We start from the raw sequence: 19,871 nt of genomic DNA, 5'->3' as shown, positions 1-19,871 counted from the left end.
TCTGATATTCATAAATAAAACTAGCTTGGAATCAGGATTAAACAATACTCAAATCCTTAAATGCTTTTAAAATGTCAATGGGGATGCATCAGTGTCAACCCTCTACATACAGAGCATTTCATTGGGAGAGAGATTTTTTTCTATTCTCAGCTTTCTCCTTCTCGAGGACTCAGAATAGTAAATAACAGTAGAGAACTCAGAATAGTGGAAAAATCAGAGAGGCCTCTCTCAGGCTGCGTAATATTTTTCTAATTAAATAAGAAACACAAACCCTGGATAGATGAATGGAAAAGCTTTAGGTAAAGATAGTGAGAGTTTATTGAGTGCTTCCTACATGGCAGGCAGTGTTTTAAGTGCCCTGTACATGTTAATGAATTTAATTCTCACAGCAACCCTATGGGATAAGTACTAGTATGGTCTCCATTTAACATGAGAAAATTGAGCCTCTAAGAGGTTAGGAAGCTTGACAAGGGCCATGCCACCTCGTCAGTGGCAGAGCTGGAGCCTATACACCAAACCTTTACATTCCGTTGCCTCAGCATGCATTGAACACCCTTTCTAGATCACAGAGAAATGATAGTTGAGGCCAAGATAAAGCCATTTTGACCCTTGGAGAACCTATCAGTCCTCGTTCAGCCTATTCTAGTGCAGAACAAACACAGCAGGTCCATTGGATCCCTTCCTACTCCTGGCTCCAGCTTCTTTGGTGGTCATCCAGACCCTTCCCTGGGATGCTCTGCTTTGGGACCCCAGTTCTAAACATTCCAGCTCCTGGCAGGCCTCTACCACATGTCTTTCTCATGGGCCACCCCTTTTCTATTGAATGTGCTTTCTGTCCCTTGGCTTTTGTTTTAAGAGTTGCATGAAAATCAACTAAAGCTGAGATGAGAGGAATTCTGACTATAGAAAATGTTTCTAAGCAGCAGTGTTTCTCAAAGTGTGGTCCTCTGGCCACCTGCACAGGCATCACTGGTGATGCTAGAGAGAACAGTAGATTCCAGGTTCCACCACACATACCTCACACATCCAGCTCTGGGTATGTGACTTATGGAGTTTTTTAACAAGCTCTCCAGGGGTTGCCATATACACTAAAGTTTGAGAACCATTGATGTATATAGAGGGTTTGATGCTTAATAATTCTAGTGGTGATACCATATTTGCTTATCAAGGAAAGCATTGGAGTCTCTCTAGGAAAAGAAGTCCAAGTTGGAGGAGCTGATCAAGTAAGCGTTTGCAAGTGCACTTGGAAGTTTGTGGGCTACTAAGTACTGAGCATATTACAATACAACATGCAGCACTGTGTTCTAGAAATTTTGCCTAGGTTTGCCCAGAAACGATGACTTTACAAAATCCAATAAAGTAAAAGGTCTTTCACAAGAGACTAGATCGTACTCCAGAGTGGCCTCAGCAACCTCTTCAGCCAAGTAACAGAACAAAGAGAGTAACAGAACAAAAATAAGAGGGGGAGAATTTCTGACTTTCTCCAAACCTATTACTGTTTTCCTAGAAAATTTTATCATGGATGGATCCAGGGAGGTACATGAGCATCTTACCACAGATTGCATTTCAATTTTTTATGTTGTACCCTTTCACCCCAAAGCCCACGTATACCCCATTTTATTTTAAACTCTGGAATTCTCAACAGCCCTCCCAGCAGGGCCACACATCCAGTTATTTGCATGGCCCAAATCAGGGAGCCGGTCTGACCTCAACTATGGCTTCTCACACAGAAAGGAACAGTTCTGAAAGGTCAGCATCCACTGGGGAAGCTTTCCAAAAGTCCTATGCCTTTGCCCAGAACTGCTGGGTGGGAACCATTAGGAATGGGACCCCACAATCCATGTATTTATAAAGTTCCCTGGGTGATTATGATAATCAGCATAATTTGGCAAACACTTTTTCAAAGCCTTAATTACAACATAGTTCCACTTTCTGGCAAACTTTATTGATGTACAGTCTCCGTTACAAATGCTTCGCTAGTCTTTCCTCCTTTTAAGTTTTTACAAAATAATACCTGGTGGGACAAAGCTTTATGTTCAAAGGCACAGGTAGCTTTCCCTTGAAGCGAATGACGGTGAAGGTTCAGGGACTCCCGTATGTGTGACCCCCTTCCAAGGCACTGAATATAAATTTCAGTTATGATTTTGTATTCATATTCTTAAATAGAGCATTCCAAATTGTGTAAGCTTTGAGCACCACAAAAGTTGAATCTGCCCCTGTCTATAAATGATGGCATATGTGACAAAGCCATGCAAAATAGCCCCAAGTTAAATATTTTTGACAGCTTGATTTTTTTCTTATCAATGGTTTCTCTGAATCTCCCCCACCCCTTTTAAAAAAGTTGATATTCTGCACGCAAGCAGTATATTTCTGACAGGGCTTCTGACACTCAGTTAGAGACAATATCAGTGTCATGATGGCCTGGGACAAGAGCTGATAGCAAGAACAGATGGTCCAGGCAAAAGCCCCCCCAAAGGGATATGATGATGCCATGTGTGTGCTAGCTGTTTTAGAAGTCCAAGAGGGGAGCATGCTGCAGAGATTGAGCGGGGACTCTGAAACCACACTATGTGACCTGAACTCAAATTGATTGATTTACCCAGTGAATTTAATAGATGGGCCTCATTCATTTTGAATAGGAAAAGAAACCTGCTGCATCTTCCCTATTCATGAGCTCATTCTCCAATTTAGGAAGGTTGCCTCATGCTCAAAGCGAAAAACAGCCTTCAAGTTGGGAAGGAAAGGTTTCTTGCAGGACTCAAGTGTTCCGCTCTCTATGCTTGGACTATTTTTATTCAGCAGCACAGACGGTAGTGTAAGCACAGATTTCTTCAGCAGTTTTTATTATAGCACGTGTAGGATCCTAGGCCATTGTCCTTAAAACACATGCACACACAGTCACTACCTGCATCTGAACAGCGTGAGAACTAGCGCCATCCTTCATTTGATCACACAGCTGTCTGCTTCTTGTTATAAAGAAAAAAGGTGTAAAATGTAACTCCAGGAAGCCTTTTTTTTTTTTTTAGATGAGAATGACTGAGATGTCATGAAAGAATATTATACTAAATCATATTGGAGGCATTTCAAAATCAGGACACATCTGAAAATGAAATAATCTGAGGAACTACAAGAGAATCACTTGAGATAAACATGAGCTCTGCCACAGAAGTAGGATTTACTCAAACAAATGAGAAGTGGAAGTGGCCGATCTCCCCAAGGCACATGGTCTGACTGGAGCTCTAGGGTACCATGGTCTGGATCTCAGCAGTAAATGAAGAAAACAGCATAAAGAGCATTAGTGTCGAAAAAAATAGACTGAGCTGTATGTTGTGAAAAGAAAACCCACCCAATGAACAAAACCAAGGTGAGGCGGGATATGGAGGATGACAGAGATAGCTAGCTCTCCACACCGGAGATGAGCCCTCTGTCTCTGATAAGCCTACATTAGAACACGAGGCCTGACACCAGAAGTGGCTGCCCAACTGGGGACTACATTTTGCTGCTCTCCTTGCCTCTAAGTGGGGCTATCTGATAAGTTACTGCCAATAGGGTGTGGGTGGAAGTGACCTGTTCTTTTCCGAGCTAAGGTGGTTAAGAAACTACCTTAAGCTTTCTTAATCATTTCCCCCATCCTCTGTTCCCATCTGCCTGCCAGATGTTGAAGTTGAAATTGTTAAAGCCACCACTAGTCTAAGTCCCAGAATGACAGCTGGGAGCCTCCAGTAGATCTGGAACCACTTTGCACTGTTAAGTCCGTGAGAAATAGAACTATATTTCTGTATGTCTCTAAAATTTTACCATTTACTTTTTTTTTTTTTAAATAGCAGTTAGCATTCTTCTAGCTAGAAGACAAACAAATTGTGTTCACAGTCAGAACATACCTGTTATGTGAATACGATATTCTTCCTTGAAGATCTTCTGGAAGAAGGGAATCTTGAATTGCATGTGAGGAGTATGCAAACCAGGGAGGTTGACATCAACATCTCCCATGAAATGTGGGAATTCCCAGTCCTGTTAGAGGAAATCAACATAAAAACACATTTGTGATTTGTTTCGTACCTAAGCAGCAAAACACCAAAAATTGACTTTTTGTAAGCACTTATTTTAAAATCATTTAAATGCAGTCAGCTGTTGGATGTATCAGTTTCATTCTGCGATGGTTATTTTATGTATATTAGGTAGTGGTATGCATTCAAAATCAAAATTAAGTCATAACTTATATCCTCAGCTTTGCTCTTTAATGTGGTAATAAGAAACCAATACAGAATTGATTTGCATCTACACATGTTTATCTCTTTCATTCTGGAGAACTGATTTTAAATGTTTATAGGAAGGAAGTAATCTATATTTTATAAATATGGGGTAATTTTGTTATATTTTGTTTCACTGCTTTTTAAAAATATAAACCCTAAAACAGCACATTTTGTGTAAGAAGGCAAAATAAAAAGGATCTGATTCACTTAACCAAGTTCTTTAATTTACATCAAGGGACTTTTATTAATCATCTCTGCTAGCAACTATATGGAATGGAAAAATGCCAAAGTCTCCTGTCCTGCTCTCTTGCAATTTAGCATCAATTTGAACCAAATGATGGAGGGCCTGACAGGCTAGCATAACAGATGAACAGTGAATTAATTCCCAAATCGTCATTAGTTATTTGCTTGTTGTGAAGCCAAAATCAGGTGGGACAGCCCTCCTTCTCATAAGGAAGGGAAACAGATGCAAATGAGGATATATTTAGGTGTCTCACCTGCTCTTGGTCTTTGGATACAGGCACCCAATTAAAGTTCATAACTAGCACGTGAAGAAAGAATGCACTAAATATAAAGAGACACTTCAGGTGGATCCATAGGCATTAATACAGATATTTTCACTTTTAATAATTTAACAATCACTAAATTATCAGTCCTGTATTTTGTGAATATTTAAAAATGAATATGAAAAAATAATGAGCAAAATATGAATTTAGGATTTAAATCCATTATCTCGACATAAAAATGTTAAAAATTTCCAAGACTTCTATACATGCAGCTGATAGAGGTGTGCTAATAATAAAGTGTCTGAACATATGTAGGGGTTTTCATGTCCATTCCATTCCCCTTTTTGCTGAAATTCTGATTAAGGGAGAATAGGCCTTGGAGGAAAGGAGGATATGTGAGTGGTAGTAACCAGGGAACCTTTTCATGTCTATTAATTTCTTGATCTATGCATCACTTTAAGATGCATTCATTATTGTTCAGCTTCAGGTGTACAGTGCAGTGATCAGGCATCTACATCTTCCCTGAGATGGTCTCTGAAATGGGACACATGTCTATTGGATACCCTACAAAATCTTTACAACATTATTGATTACGTTCCCCAGATTAATTTTCAAAAACCCATGGCCATCTTGTGGTTACTGATTGTTTTCTAATCCCCTCACTTTCCCCCTTACCCCCACCCACCCCGCCCATCTAGCAACCCTCAGTATTTCCTCTTTGTCTCCAAAACTGTTTCTGATTAGTTCATTCACTTATTCTATTCTTTAGATTCCACATATAAGTGAGATCATATGGTATTTGTCTTTCTCTGTCTGACTTATTTCACTTAACATAATGTTCTCTAGGTCCATCCATGTTGTTGCAAATGGTAAGATTTCTTTCTTCTTTATGGCTGCGTAGTACTCCATTGTATAAATGTACCACAGTTTCTTAATCCAGTTATCTACAGATGGGCATTTCGGTTGTTTCCATGTCTTAGCTATTGTGTATAGTGCTGCAATAAACATAGGCGTGCATAAAGATTTTTGAATTGGAGTTTTGGATTTCTCCGGATAGATACCTAGGAGTGGAATTACTGGATCATAGGGTAGTTCCATTTTCAGATTTTTGAGATACCTCCATACTGTTTTCCATAGTGGCTGCACCAATCTGCAATCCCACCAACAGTGCACAAGTGTTCCCTTTTCTCCACATCCACGCCAGCACTTGTTGTTTGTTGATTTATTGATGATAGCCATTTTGACTGGGGTGAGGTGGTATCTCGTTGTGGTTTTTATTTGCATTTCTCTGGTGGTTAGTGAGGTTGAGCATTTCTTCATATGTCTGTTTGCCATCTGTATGTCAATTATAATATATATATATATGTATATATAGGTATGTATACATTTACAAGAGGCAGAGTACAGCATTGGGAGTAGAGATAGTGGAAATGGGATGGCTCGGTGCGATGCCAGAGAGATAGTGGATGGGGGGAGGGGGTCCACAGTGTGAGGGATATAAATGATAAACGTCTAAGGAAAAAAAAAAACCATAGACAAGACAAACAATAGTTTAGTGGTTACCAGAGGGTAAGGGGGGTGGGGGGTGGGAGATGAGGGTAAGGGGGATCAAATATATGGTGATGAAAGGAGAACTGAAGGAGAACTGACTCTGGGTGGTGAACACATAATGTAATTTATAGATTATGTGATACAGAATTGTACACCTGAAATCTATGTAATTTTACTAACAATTGTCACCCCAATAAATTAAAAAACAAACAAACAAACAAACAAACAAAAAACTCATAGAGAATAGTTTAGTGGTTACCAGAGGGTATAAGGGGCAAAAAGGGTTCTAGAAGAGGGTAAAGGGGGTCAAATATATGGTGATGGGAAAGAGAAGTGACTCTGGGTGGTGAACACACAATGTGAGATATAGATAATGTATTATAGAATTGTGCACCTGAAATCTATGTAACTTTACGAACAATTGTCCCCCCCAATAAACTTCAATTAAATAAATTTAAAAAAAAGATGCTAATAAGAAATAAATGTAGAAGAAAAATGAAATGATACATCATTCATTTGTATTGGTGTGTATGCAAATATCTTGTTGGTCTCACCTTTCCTTGCTTTTTAGATATCAGCAGCAAATAGGCATGTGATTTGTGAAGTTCAGGAAACCCAAAGCATTAGTGCTAAATAAATTTGAACATTCTGATCTAAAATACTAGTAGAAAATGGACGTAATAATACATGTGAACTATTGCATTTTATTAAAGTGTATTTGCCATTTTTCTTTTCCTTTTTCTTCTTCTTTTTTTTTTTTTTTTTTTTTTTTTTTTACTGATACTAATTCTTTCTATGTTACTTACAAGACTCCTGCAAGGAGAACTAAAATTGAATTTGGCCTTTTGATAAATATAGCTGACATCTCCCACGAAAAATTATGCTTGGCAAATAAAGAGACTGATAACCAGAGTACACTTCACTAGCCCTGGAAACATAATACGACGCATAATCAACAGAGAAAAATTCTCTTTTTCATTTCTTGGTTTAAGAAAGAAAATACTTCTTGGTAGTAATTGGGCAAGTGTACTTGCTGTACCTTTTTTTGGAAAGATGTTCTTAGACTGTTCTCACTTAGCTTTTCATTCCAGGAAAAGTTTTCTATTGGGTATGAAATTAGTTTTTGTTTGAAAGTAATCTCTAGAGATTTCTTGTACACTAGGATCAAAATTTCATTCACCAAAAAGTAGTTCCTCAATTATTTCCCTCCTGTACTTAGAGATAGATGAATTAAGGAAATGGAGAGTAGAGGAAAGAGAAGAGAGAGTCTTGCTTTTTATCTGGAAGATGGCATTACTTGTCTTTTTTTTTTTTTTTTTATGGGATCAGGGCAGGGAGTTTGGGGGGAAATGTGAGAGAAGTATCTGGCGCCGTGTAAGAAAGTTAAAAACAAAAAGTATTAATAAAAAAGAGATGATAAATTCTCTTAGCTTCACCCCTTCTACATTATAATTTGCAATTATCACATTTTAGTTTACAGAACTCTTTTTCTTAATCTTTTACCTCCCTGTCTCTATTCTCTCCCTGCTATGCCAGTTTTTGTACAATTCCTACTCTGCGTATTTCTCCAGACTCATTATTAAATCAGTGTAAACTCAGGCCTTACTTGACAGAGGGGAATGGTAGTAACAATAATCGCTACTACCATTTGGAGGAAGTTTGTGGCTCATTTTAATGGAGACTGGGTCCCTGGGGCTGATAATACCCCAGGTATTTATCTGAAGGAGGTAGAAAGAGGAGGGTGGATGATGTTCTGAATTGCTTTAGGTTTGAGTCTCTTTATGTGTAAACTGGGGTTAAATACATATCAATCTCACCGGTTTCTTTGGAAGATGAGATAATGCCTGGATAGGAAAGAGCACATTGCTGGAGACAGTGGGAAGAGACAGGGAAATGGCCAGGAGGCCTGGATGATTTCCCAGCATGAGCCCGAGATCAGGTTTAGCCTGAGAGTGAAACAGAGGAAGCCAATAGGTCTGTTTTCAGAAGCATCACCCATACTCACAGGCTGCTTCCAAGTCCAGGTGAAAAAGGACACAGGCCAGCTTCGCCCTTCTGCCCTCTTCCACTCCACAGCACTAGCCTCCTGAGGTCTCTGACTGGGACTTTGGTCCGATCAGATTTCTCCCAGAGGGCACTGGGAGCAGGCCCAAAGGGAAGGGTGCCTTCTCACTAAGAGACCTGTGAAGTAGCTGCATGAGGAGAGCAGTGGAATAGGAGAAAATAGGTTTCTCATGCAACATGGGTGACATTGTGGCAACCTCCAGAATTAACTGTGGGAGATTTTAATGGTGGGAGAGCGAGGCACTCCTACTATGTAGGTAGTAGCCGATAAGCTAGCGACATATGAAACGAAGGGCTGAGGAAATCTGTGGATATTTGGATATAAATTATTGATCACTTGCAATGTTCTAGCATAGTCTTAGGCTACATATTTATAATTATACTTTCGAAGAAAATGTTTCTGAAAACTTACTATTAACCCATTTTACAGATGAGAAAGTTTACCTCAGAGAGGTTAAGTTATCACAGTGTGAGGTAGCTGCTCTGTAGCAGAACACAGACTAAAGAATACATCATTTCTTCCTAAGGTCACACTGTCTTTACCTGTGAAAAGTAACTGCACTTATTGTTTTTTATTCAGAACTGAAGTTATTTTTACCTGTTATAAATTTTCTAGTTGAGAATCACGGATGGCAGTCGTCGCCTGCTTGTCTTTCACCAAAAGCCACTTCCGTGAGGAGCTTTAAACGACTTTGCTCCCCATCCCCCACTCCAAGAGGGCTCTCATTTTTATCTGACCCTAATTGGAACAAGAAGACTATCTGTAACTCTTTCTCCACTAAACAACTGTCCTAGGGATAGTGGGCTTCTAATCAGACGGAAGGAAATTTGATTAAAGGGTGATGGGAAGCAAATATTGCGATGCTTTTGGAATCATGTCTATGGATGTACAGCTAGTTTTACACACGGCATATATTGCACATAAATGTTATGAGAGTCATGGCTTTCTTTCCTTCTTCATACATGTAAATATATATTTTGAACACAAAATGAAAATGTTGAGTTAAGAGAATGACAAAGCAAGATGTGTTCGGCTACTAAGACCAGGGTAGAGCCAGGCTGATCCTGTGATTGCATATTGTGAAATTTTCATTTATTTTGTTCTTGAAGAAATGTTAACAGTATTCAGTAATTCCAAGCTCCCTTACCACTTTCTGCTATTAAACCCAAGAATAACAGCAGAGGTGTATCACATTTGTGGTTCAGTGATGTAAGAATTATTTAGGCACATCGTATCATGTACGCTATTCCACCTATCATCCATTCATGGTGATGAATGGGCTTCCAACTTTGTATCTTGCTTCACATGAGAAACAGTTAATTTTCATCCAAATGGGCATATTTCCCATTTAAAAATAAATGAGCAGTGCCATGGTGTATATCTAATCTTATTTTTTACATACTGTGGTTCATTCTGCCTATAGCAATAAGAATTACATTTGGACACTGATGTCCAAATTACATTTGGATGTGTAATTTGGACCGATATGTCCAAATGTGACTCTGTCCAAATGTCGCCCTATTACTCACGAAACACACTTGGACAGAATTTCAGGACAATGTTAACTACATAGGCAAAACGGTCTCAGGATATCCTGGATTCATCATTTCCGCACGTTTTCTCGTTGAGACACATGCCTCAGGGCCAAAGAAGAGAAGTTGGTACTATGCAGAGGAACTCAAGCTTGAAACCAACACTGTTTTGAATTCTCCACCTGGCTTTCGATTTCCCAGATCAAATGAAGAGGACTCATTTCTGTTTAGAGAAGCATTAGAGGATAAAAATGTAATAACACTGATTACTCTACCCTGCAAAATTAAAGCCACAGTATCAAAACAAGTTTTATTTTTTGGGTCAAAGATTGGACACCTGGTTTTTGCAGAAATTAAGAGACAGATTAAATTAGATGTTACTGAAAAGTACTGATAACCACTTTGAATAAAATTGATAAAAGAGTCTTAAACATTAATAAAATATACCACAATTTTTCAAGGTAATAATTTATATACCTACTATTTAAATGCATTGGATCATTAAGATTTAAATGATTTCAAAAGCCTCTTTACAGATATAGTTCTTTCTCTTTGTTATTCTCTATTCCTCCTCATGTTTTAGAACTGAATTTATATCCATGAATATCAGAACATCACTCTACCAAAAATGTCCCCAGCTTGTAAAGTGTCCTTAGCTTTTCTATGCTTAGCAGTGTCCTAGCAACGGGATTTTAGATGACAATGAGCAGTGGTGGCCTGAAGAATTGTACTCCCCCTTTGGGTGAAATTTTTGTTTCTTCTTAAGAATCTTGAGTGGCTGATTTCTTTCAGCAACCTTATGCTTCTTCTAATTAGTAAAGTTCCCATGGTATCACTTGGCTGAATAAATGCTCGGAAACCCTGACATCTAGTAGATATTGCTATGTGTTTGTTGTGCCTGACTCCCCCACTGGAATGTAAGCTTTAGGGAGTTTACAGAGCTTTTTCCTGTTTTGTTCACTGCTATATTCCCCACACCTGAAATAGTGTTCAGCATACGAGTGAGAACTCAAGTATTTGTTCAATTGATGAATGGAGCGTTCTCAAAGTTAAAGATATACAACAGTCCCCTTTTGGTTTCACGTAAATGGAAGTTCAGGGTGCATTTAGGTAAACAGAGACAACACAACAAATACTTGTTTTGTGAATAATATTACACATCAACCTGAGATTCCTTATTGTGAGAAAAAAATCCCCCCCCCCCTTTAAGCTAGGTATACTGGAATCATATGGAATAACCCAAAGATTAAGCCTTTGCCAAAGATCACAAAGACAGAGGATAATTAGAAAAATAAAGTGGAGGTCAAATGTAAATACAGAGGGTGCCGAAAAAATGTATATACATTTTAAAAAAGAAAAACTGTATTAAAATTGTAATACTCAATATATAACCATAACAAAAGATGTCACATTTGACTTCTGCAATTACAGGAGGTGCTCAAAGTGGTTACCATCAGCATCTAGACACTTCTAATTACAGCGAACTACTGCTTGAGCAATGTTGACCAAAGTGTCCACTTGTGTACATTTTTTTGGCACCCCTGGTACGGTGAGATGAAGCAGTTACTATTTGGGGAATTTGTTAAAATTCATGTTGGGATGATCCAAGACACCCTTGTAGTGACCACATAAATGTAAAGAAACTGATGAGACACATCCAACCAAGTCAGAGAACAACAACAACAAAAAGGATGTAAACCAATGTGTGATTTTAAAAAGGCAAGGTATCATTTCCCACAGTGGATGACACCCTGAAATTTGTCAAGGTAGGAGTGAGTATCAGAGATGCTCTGCAGTAAATGTTGAGGATGGACGAAAGACAAATAGCAGGAGGTAACTTCTCACATATCCTTTGACAAATACCCTTTACCCTTTTCTCATCTGTTGTACTCTCATTTTCTCTTAATATTCACTATTGTTTTTTATTCCTCCTCAATGGCAAAATGAATTCTATAACCTCTTGAAGTTTTCTCTCAGGATGCATATAAGCTATTTCAAAGACATAAAACCTTTGGGAAAAAATCATGGCTTTCTGGTTGGCGTAGGCTTTTGTCAACAAGTAGAGATGGAAGCTTTCATTCATCACTAAAACAAATCCCAGTGAAATTGTAAATCCTTCCCTAAAATGTTTAAAGAACCTGACACTTTCATGTGTTTTTGTGTCTTCTAAGATATCAATGAACTTTCAAAATTGTTGTTGCCCAAACAATCTAATTTGTCTTAAGGGCCTATTTGTAGTGTTGTTTAATGTAGTTTCTCCATCAATAATCTTTCTTACTTGCAAAAAGGCCAATATGAATTTTCCTGGCTAATTCTGAAGCCAATGTACATCAGTGAGATATAATAATATCTATAGGAAAAGAAAATAAGTCAATCCCAGAGTAAATTTCAAAAGCAAATGTAATTTGTTACTTTTAAGAGACCTTGCCATGAGGCACTGTCAAGAGAGCAGTGGGTTTTTTAAAGCAAGATTTATTATATTGAGACACCTTGAAAGCATTATTCATTTAAACGCCAAGGTGGAAGAGTGTCTGATAAAATGGCCTGGGCCTCATTTACAGATGTCCTCCATGGGCAGACTGATGTGATGAAGGACAAAATAAAAGTCAGTCTTTTAAGTGTTTACAACTAATAAAAATGCATCATGTGGCATCCAGGAAAAATGGGAAATCAATATCCTTCGCTAGGGCAATACAGTTCACCATTACACAAGGAAAGAGTGCTTGACATCTTAGAGGCTTCTATGGGTGGAGACAAGGAGACAAACCATTGGCTATGACAAGTTGCTGATAATTAAAGTTGGTGCAAAGTCTAAAGAAACACATTGTCATCACTCAATAATAGGTCTTTTGGGATAAAGTCTTCCATTGGTCATCACACAACTTGACCTAATTTGCTCTTCTTAAGAAGAACAAATATTAACTATATAATCAATTGGCATAGTTTTTACTTAAATGAGAACTCCTAAGAACTCCTCTTTTCCTAATAAAGAAAGAGTGAAATATAGTGGATAGAAGTTATTAGACAACACACTTGCATGCTATTTCTCAAACACTGGCTGCAATTCAATAACACATAACCCTTGCTTATTCTGTGCTTTATTGTATTGGCACATTTGGTACAAAATGTCATTGCTCCAGAATCTGTTCTGGCTCTATGCATGCTGTCAGTAATGCTCATATTCAATTGTCTGAGTGACTGATTTCTTCTATAGGCTATCTAGGAAAACTAATTGCATACTGTCAAAAAAATAGATGTTGTCCTTGCTGACATTTTTATTTAATATTGAGGTCATGTTTCTGTGAAAAATAACAATAGTGGAGATCAGTGGGTAAATGTGGTTCAATAGAAAAGTATTCACTTCACAAATGTTAGAGTTTGAAGTTGATATAAATATCAGATGGGTGGTTAAGGTAAATGATCTCTAGTGTTTCTTGCAATGGATTCATTCATTTCTATATTTATAACTTTTTGTCAGGAATGTCTCACGGAGCATATACTCGAGTCGGGAGACATACCAGTTAATCAGCAAATAGCAATATAATATGAGGTCAAATAGTGACAATTGCTCTGAAGGAAGTAAAGCAGGGTAAGGGGATGAATTAGGAGGGGTGGGCGCTAGTTCGGTGAGTAAAAAAAAACTTTTTTGAGTGTGCCTTTTGTATGGAGCACTGATTGGTATGAAAGAGCAAGCCCTGCAAATCTCTGGGGGAGAAGCAGATCAGCCAGAAGGAGAAGTATGCAAGGGTTCTGAGGAGGAAGTGAGATGGGTGTGTCCAAGAAACAACTAGGCTAGAGTGGTTCAAGGAATATAGCGGGGTTATGGGAGGAGAGTGGTAGGCTGGCTGCAGGAAGAATAAAGACCAGTTAGGAGACCACTGCAGTAGCTTAGGAGTAAGATGATGGTAGTTAAACAAGGGTGGTCAGGTGTTCATATCAAGATGTATTTTGAAGGTGTCACCAACTGAACTTGCCCTAGCAACTGATAAATGACAGTAGTATTTACTGAGATGGAGGAGACGGGGGAACCAATACAGTTGTAGAGGGTAGAGAAGTGGGTAAGAAATTCAGCGATCTATGAAGATAATGCTATTAGACATCAAGTGAAGTGTTGTGTAGGCAGATGGGAAGCTTAGGGAGAGGCCAAGGCTAGAGATATAGATAGATGTGGGAGTCACCAGTGCATCTATTGGTCTAAAGCATAGAACTGGATAAAATCACCTACAAAGAGAGTATAGAGTGCCAAGAAACAAGGGCCAGGGACTGAGCATCGAGCCACTCCAACATTTAGAAGTTGGAAAAGAAGAAGCCGGTAAGGAAAACTGAAAAGGAATGGCATGCTTTATAAGAAGAACAGGAGAAAGTACATCCTAGAAGCCAAGTGAGAAAAGTGTTTCAAGAAGGAAGGCATGATCAAATATGTTGAATACAGCTGAAAATTTGAGGAAGAAGAAGATTGAAAATTAACCAGAGGATTTGGCAAGATGTGGGTTGTTGATCTTGATACGATCTCTGAGCTCCAGAGTAAGCTGATATTAGGGACCAAAGCCTGATTACAGTGTGTTCAAGAGAAAATAGGAGGTGAGAAGTAGAGGTGATAAAACATTCTCATGAGGAGTTTTCTGTTAGTGGGAACAGGGTGAAGAGGCAGTAACTGGAGAGAGACTATTATTCTGTTAATTTTAAATACATTTGTTAGAGTGAAATAAATTCAATTTTGGTAGAATAGGGGACTCTGAGACCTGAGATTCCCTTTTTATATTTCCAGTAGCTTCTGCAATGACTAATTTTCAAAGCTGGTGTGCACCAGTATGGATATGTGGGCTGTTTACAGCTGGTGTCTATTCTGATTGTGCAGTATCCATTCTGATTGGTCAGTCAGTGCCTCCGCTGTCCCAGTAGTTAAATGTTCTGACCATCACTCTCCGTGAAGTCAAGAAAACTGTCTTTCTGGAAAAACAAAACAACGTTGGGCTAAGTTCATTGTGTCTTGAATGCAGCAGGCTTTTAGAAACAATAGGCTGGATCCTGGCTGCTCTGTACCCTGTGTGGTTTCCTTCTGTTTTCATTTTTCTTAGTACAGACTTCTGATTCTGGAACAATCACGGCGTCTCTGCCTCTGACCCCCATGGACCAGCCGGTGATAACGAACAGGAAGTAAAACCTTTAGAGCAATGGATTTGAACTGCCAGACATCCCACTCCTTTCTTCAATGAGTTTTAGGTCAAGAGTGTTCGTCCTCTGAGCTCTGGAGAAAAATGATCAACCCTCAAGTAAGAGAGCAGAGACGAGAAACACAAGATATAGAGGGGCAGGGCAGAGGGATGAAAAGAATAAAATACATTTTGTTGTTTGTGACTTATACCCACAGTGAATTGAAAAATTTTCTGAAACTATTGTTAGTCCAGAGGTCAATGACCAAGAAAAAACTAAAACACATCATTTTCCTTGTTGGGCACCTATAGGAGACAGAGTCTATCACCCTCAGGGTCTTTTTGGAAAACAAGTTTACACACTGGAGTAGAGAAGCCTTCCATGCATGTTAGCAGTTGCCCGTCTTTATATTGACAAAATCCATTCAGAAAAGCCTGAGGTGGCTACAATGGGCTTGCTTTATAGATTTCACATAGCACTACTAGAGTGAATGTGAAGTCTACATTTCTTGCAGCAGTTCTGAATAACACATCCAAGTTCCACATAGGATGACATCACACTATTATTCAATTAATTCAACAGTTATTCACTGTCTACCATATGCAAAGCACCTATTCTCAAAGAATGTCAAATGGCATTAACAAATAAAGATAAGCTAAGCCCTTTCTTTTGCAGTTATAGGCAATGAGCGTCAATGAAGTTATAGGACTCCTTCCAGATCACTCAGCAGATTACTGGTGGAGAAGAGATCAGATGAAATTTAATCAGTAACCCTGGAACTGTATTTCACTACCTCCTCCTTATTGAGAACCACATTTAGGAGAAAGAAAAACTCTATTTAGAAGATCAACTATATTTTCATATTCTATTCAGACTAAGCAAACCGACATTTGTCATGAACTCGCTCTGTTTCAAGTATTTGATCCACTGTAAACCACATACAAATCCATATGGTAGGTAGGCTTTTTCTTATTTTATAAAAGAGTACGCTGAGGCTCAAAGAATAGTCAAGTAGCTTTCCCAATGTCACACAATTGGTACCAAAAGGATTTGCACCCAAGTCAGTATATAACTCCAAACCGATTTTTGTATACCATATCAAGCTTTTTTATGACTTATTTCCATCGGGCTCTAATGTTGCATTTATCTTCCCACGTAAAAGCCAACTATCATGCCAACATTTGTTTCTGTTTGAAGCTAACTTATGTATAATGGAAGGTTTCCTTTTAGTGGTATGTTGTAGCTCATCTTGAAATAATATTTCCCTAGAAGTAGTTTGCTACCTGCAGCACATGAGGAAGGAATCTTGTCTAACTTCCATTGTAAAGTCAAGAAATGGCAATAGGTCTATGTTTATCCTACAAGTCATTGACAAAGCCTGAAAAATATGCAGGCTGAGATACACAGATAACTCCAGATGGTTTATGACAATCTTAGAATTTTAACTGCCAATGCATAGATTTGGCTCTAAACTTAGAATATTTCTAGTTGTGAATATTATCTTTCAACGTCTTTGCACTTCGGTTTTCTCACTTGAGGATATTTTTTCCCTCACACTTAGGCACTCTATAGGCAGACTCCTAGATCATTGCACTGGAAAACAGGATGGATTGGGGCATGATTTAGTGCCCACTAGTAATGGCTGTCAAACTTTGCAACCTAATAAAAAGACACAACTTTTATATTTCTTTGGAACTTGTACGATGGCAAGACATGCGCTACTAACGTATTGTGGCTGCACATATCATTAGCTGATAAAATTTTATATTATGTAGGTGACTCAAGGCAGAGTAAAAAGACAAAAAAGAGAACTATAAGGATAATTACATATACATATATTTTGCATAGCAATCTAACAAACTTTTATCTCAAGTCTCCCTTGTTCTGTATGTCAGTAAACTAAGGTATTGTGTTAGTAGGAGCCTCTCACTTCATTTTTCTGGCTCATAATTGTGATCCATAGATGACACAATTTCCATAAATATAACATTATTAATAATTTTGTTCAAAGTCTTTCTTGATATTTGATTTTAAATAGAATTATTAATGCAACCAACATTAAAAAGTACATCTGTAATGTTATGAGATAGAAGTTCCATATAATATCTTTGTGTAATATATCAGATTTTTAATGAAATGTGTCATATTTAGAAATATTACAAATAATATCTTTGAGCATGTGTGGAAATAAAGTAGCAGCGGGCTTTGGGAGGGTGGTGAAAATTATCAGAAAATAATTTTATGCTACCTCAGGATAATACTTTATAACATATTTATTCATAAAAATTGGTAAGCCTATGGTTCTGAAAATTGACTTTCAATGCACAGCAAAGCTATATGAAAGCAATCATAAAAACAAAACATAAAACATAAAATTTTGCCTTCAAGCACTGGATTGTACATGTCAGTCATAGGTAAATGTAAAATTATTACATTTGCCAGTTGCCAAAGGCTTTGCTTCATGGATATCTGCAACATATATACATAAATCAATTAATGTGTTATTTTCCTATATAAACCCAGGTGCACTTGATTCATTACCTCTCACTAGAGGAGAAATTGGCAAATCAACATCATTATGAAACTGTTCAGGCAATAGACTATCTCCAGAAATTAATTTATGACAAAGGTTTCAGATTATTTCATAAAAATATGATTTGCGGATTGGTCCCCACCCCCACTCCCAATTCAGAGATACTCAAACTTTTAATACTGTTTCTCTCTTAAATAATAAATCCACTCTTTAACAACCATACACATAGATTAAAAACTTCAATTAATCACGTATCATTTGCTTTTCAACATAGATAAATGATTGCCTTAGCAAGAAATGGGAACTTCTTCAAATCTCTTCTTTGAACAATACATACAAAGAATACTTTGGTGTTTCAATGCAAGCATCTGCAAGTAAGCTAATTAACTCAGAATCAGTGAAAGATTTTTTAATGTACTCCTGAACTTCAACTACAAACAATGTGAAAAAATAAATATTGTCATAATAACCTATTTTTCTATTTTTCTCTTTGAAGTCAATGATTTATGATTTAGCATGCTTTTACTGACAATTACATAGCATGAGCATTAGGTTACTTATGCTATGATGCAAAATAAAGAGATGTCTTCTTAAGTTATTTAATAAAAGGAAATAAATTTCCCTTTACTAATATTGAATATTCTCATTACCACACCTCCAGCCAGGCACTGTAACTGGTGAACTGTTATGTCAACAGCCACCACCCAATGAGCTGTATGAAATAGGCTCTATACAAGGCATAGCTCTTTACATACATTTCCTTACTTTATATCTAAAACAATTCTACAAGATAGATTTTATTTTTCCTATTTTGCAATTGTGAAAACTGAGGTTCAGAGAAGGTACCTGACTTACCTACTATAATATAGATAGTAAGTGGACAAATAGAAGCCAAACCTAGGTCCATCTAGCCCGATACATACACAGTGGTGTTCTTTATATTACACTCATGAAGGTGAGTAAGAATTTAGTTTGTCCTGGCTTTCAGTGACCTATTACTATATTGGTCTACCCATTGTTTCTTTTTCCTCTTTCAATGAGCCCCCAAAGAAGCTACTAAATTGTTTAGAAATGTTTGCCCACAATTGTTTGTTTCTTCTCACTATTCCCATCTCTCTTTGATGTCCACATTTATTATTTTTCCACGGAAAGTAGATCTTGCTTCTGCCACCAACACTTCTAAGCTAACACTTGTTTTGCTATACTGGCTAACAGCTAACCTCTTTCCTTTGCTTAAAATTTTTTTTCTTGTCTTTTCCTTTCATGCCATCATCTTTTATTTGCTAAATATTTGTATACTAAACAGTTGTTTGTGTCAACCCCTTTTCTAAGCATTGGCAATACTGTAGTGAACCAGGCAGATTGTGTTCTAAGCTCTGCCTTCGTGGTATTTACAATTTGAATGTAGCATGAACACATAAACAGAATAAAATCAGAAAACGATTAGTGTTAAAGAGAAAATGAGCCAGGATGATTGTTTGGTTAAAGCAACAACTTTAGATAAGGTTAAAAAAGATCTTTATGAGGCTAGAACCTGTCCAAAGAAAGGTACCAGGTGCTGTGATATGTGCTATGGATGCAATAAGGACCAAAACACACTTGATGGAGTCCCCACCAACAAGTAACTTAAGTCTAGAGGGAATGAAAGATCAATGAACTAGTAGAGTAAAATTAATAGTAATAAGCACTGTGGAGGAAATAAACTAGAGACTAAGAAAGAAAATAAAGAAGGGCCCACTTGGGAAGGTATCTTGTAAGACTGACACCTGAGTTGAAAACTAAGGATAGGAATGATCCAGCAAACAAGGAGCAGAGGATACTGAGCAAAGCAGGTGCATAGTTATCTGCCTTTGCCAGGTACTCGTCTAAGTCCTAGGAATACAATGATCAACAAGAGCCCACGTGCACCCAGACTTCTTGAAGCTTATGGTCCAGTAGGGGAGTTGGACATGAATCAAATAATTTTGGAAATAGGCCTTGATACTTGTGGGTTAACTTGTATGAACATGCCCACCCATTATTCACTTAACTACCAAAAGGCGACAATTTTTGGTATACGTGTATGTAACTCTTCTTGGCTGTTTTCCTCAGTGCCAACACCAAAGAATCTTCTGTCACAGCTCTACGATAAACTAGTGCATGGTGTTCATTAACTTTTCACATTTATGTGTTGATTATATGCTACTTGAAGATATACTTCTTTATATATCTCTCAGTCCTTAGCATAATGCTAAATACATAGTAGGAAGTAAAAACTATGAGATTGTTTATTCACCA

The 19,871-nt window shown here is 37.7% G+C and overlaps 1 protein-coding gene across 4 annotated transcripts in view; it reads right to left on the bottom strand.

Moving 5' to 3' along the window:
- Positions 1 to 19,871, bottom strand: part of TMEM117 (transmembrane protein 117) — a 388,102-nt gene that overhangs the window by 8,817 nt on the left and 359,414 nt on the right. For all 4 annotated transcript variants that reach the window (XM_033116086.1, XM_033116087.1, XM_033116089.1 and 1 more), the window contains one exon: positions 3,882 to 4,011. In XM_033116086.1, the coding sequence (XP_032971977.1) occupies positions 3,882 to 4,011 (130 nt within the window). The remainder of the gene's footprint in view (positions 1 to 3,881; positions 4,012 to 19,871) is intronic.

The sequence above is a fragment of the Rhinolophus ferrumequinum genome, chromosome 10 (assembly GCF_004115265.2).
Source record: "Rhinolophus ferrumequinum isolate MPI-CBG mRhiFer1 chromosome 10, mRhiFer1_v1.p, whole genome shotgun sequence".
NCBI classification, from domain to species: Eukaryota; Metazoa; Chordata; class Mammalia; order Chiroptera; family Rhinolophidae; genus Rhinolophus; species Rhinolophus ferrumequinum.
Note: the sequence above shows the minus strand (reverse complement) of the source record. Positions and strands in the feature narration are given on the sequence as shown.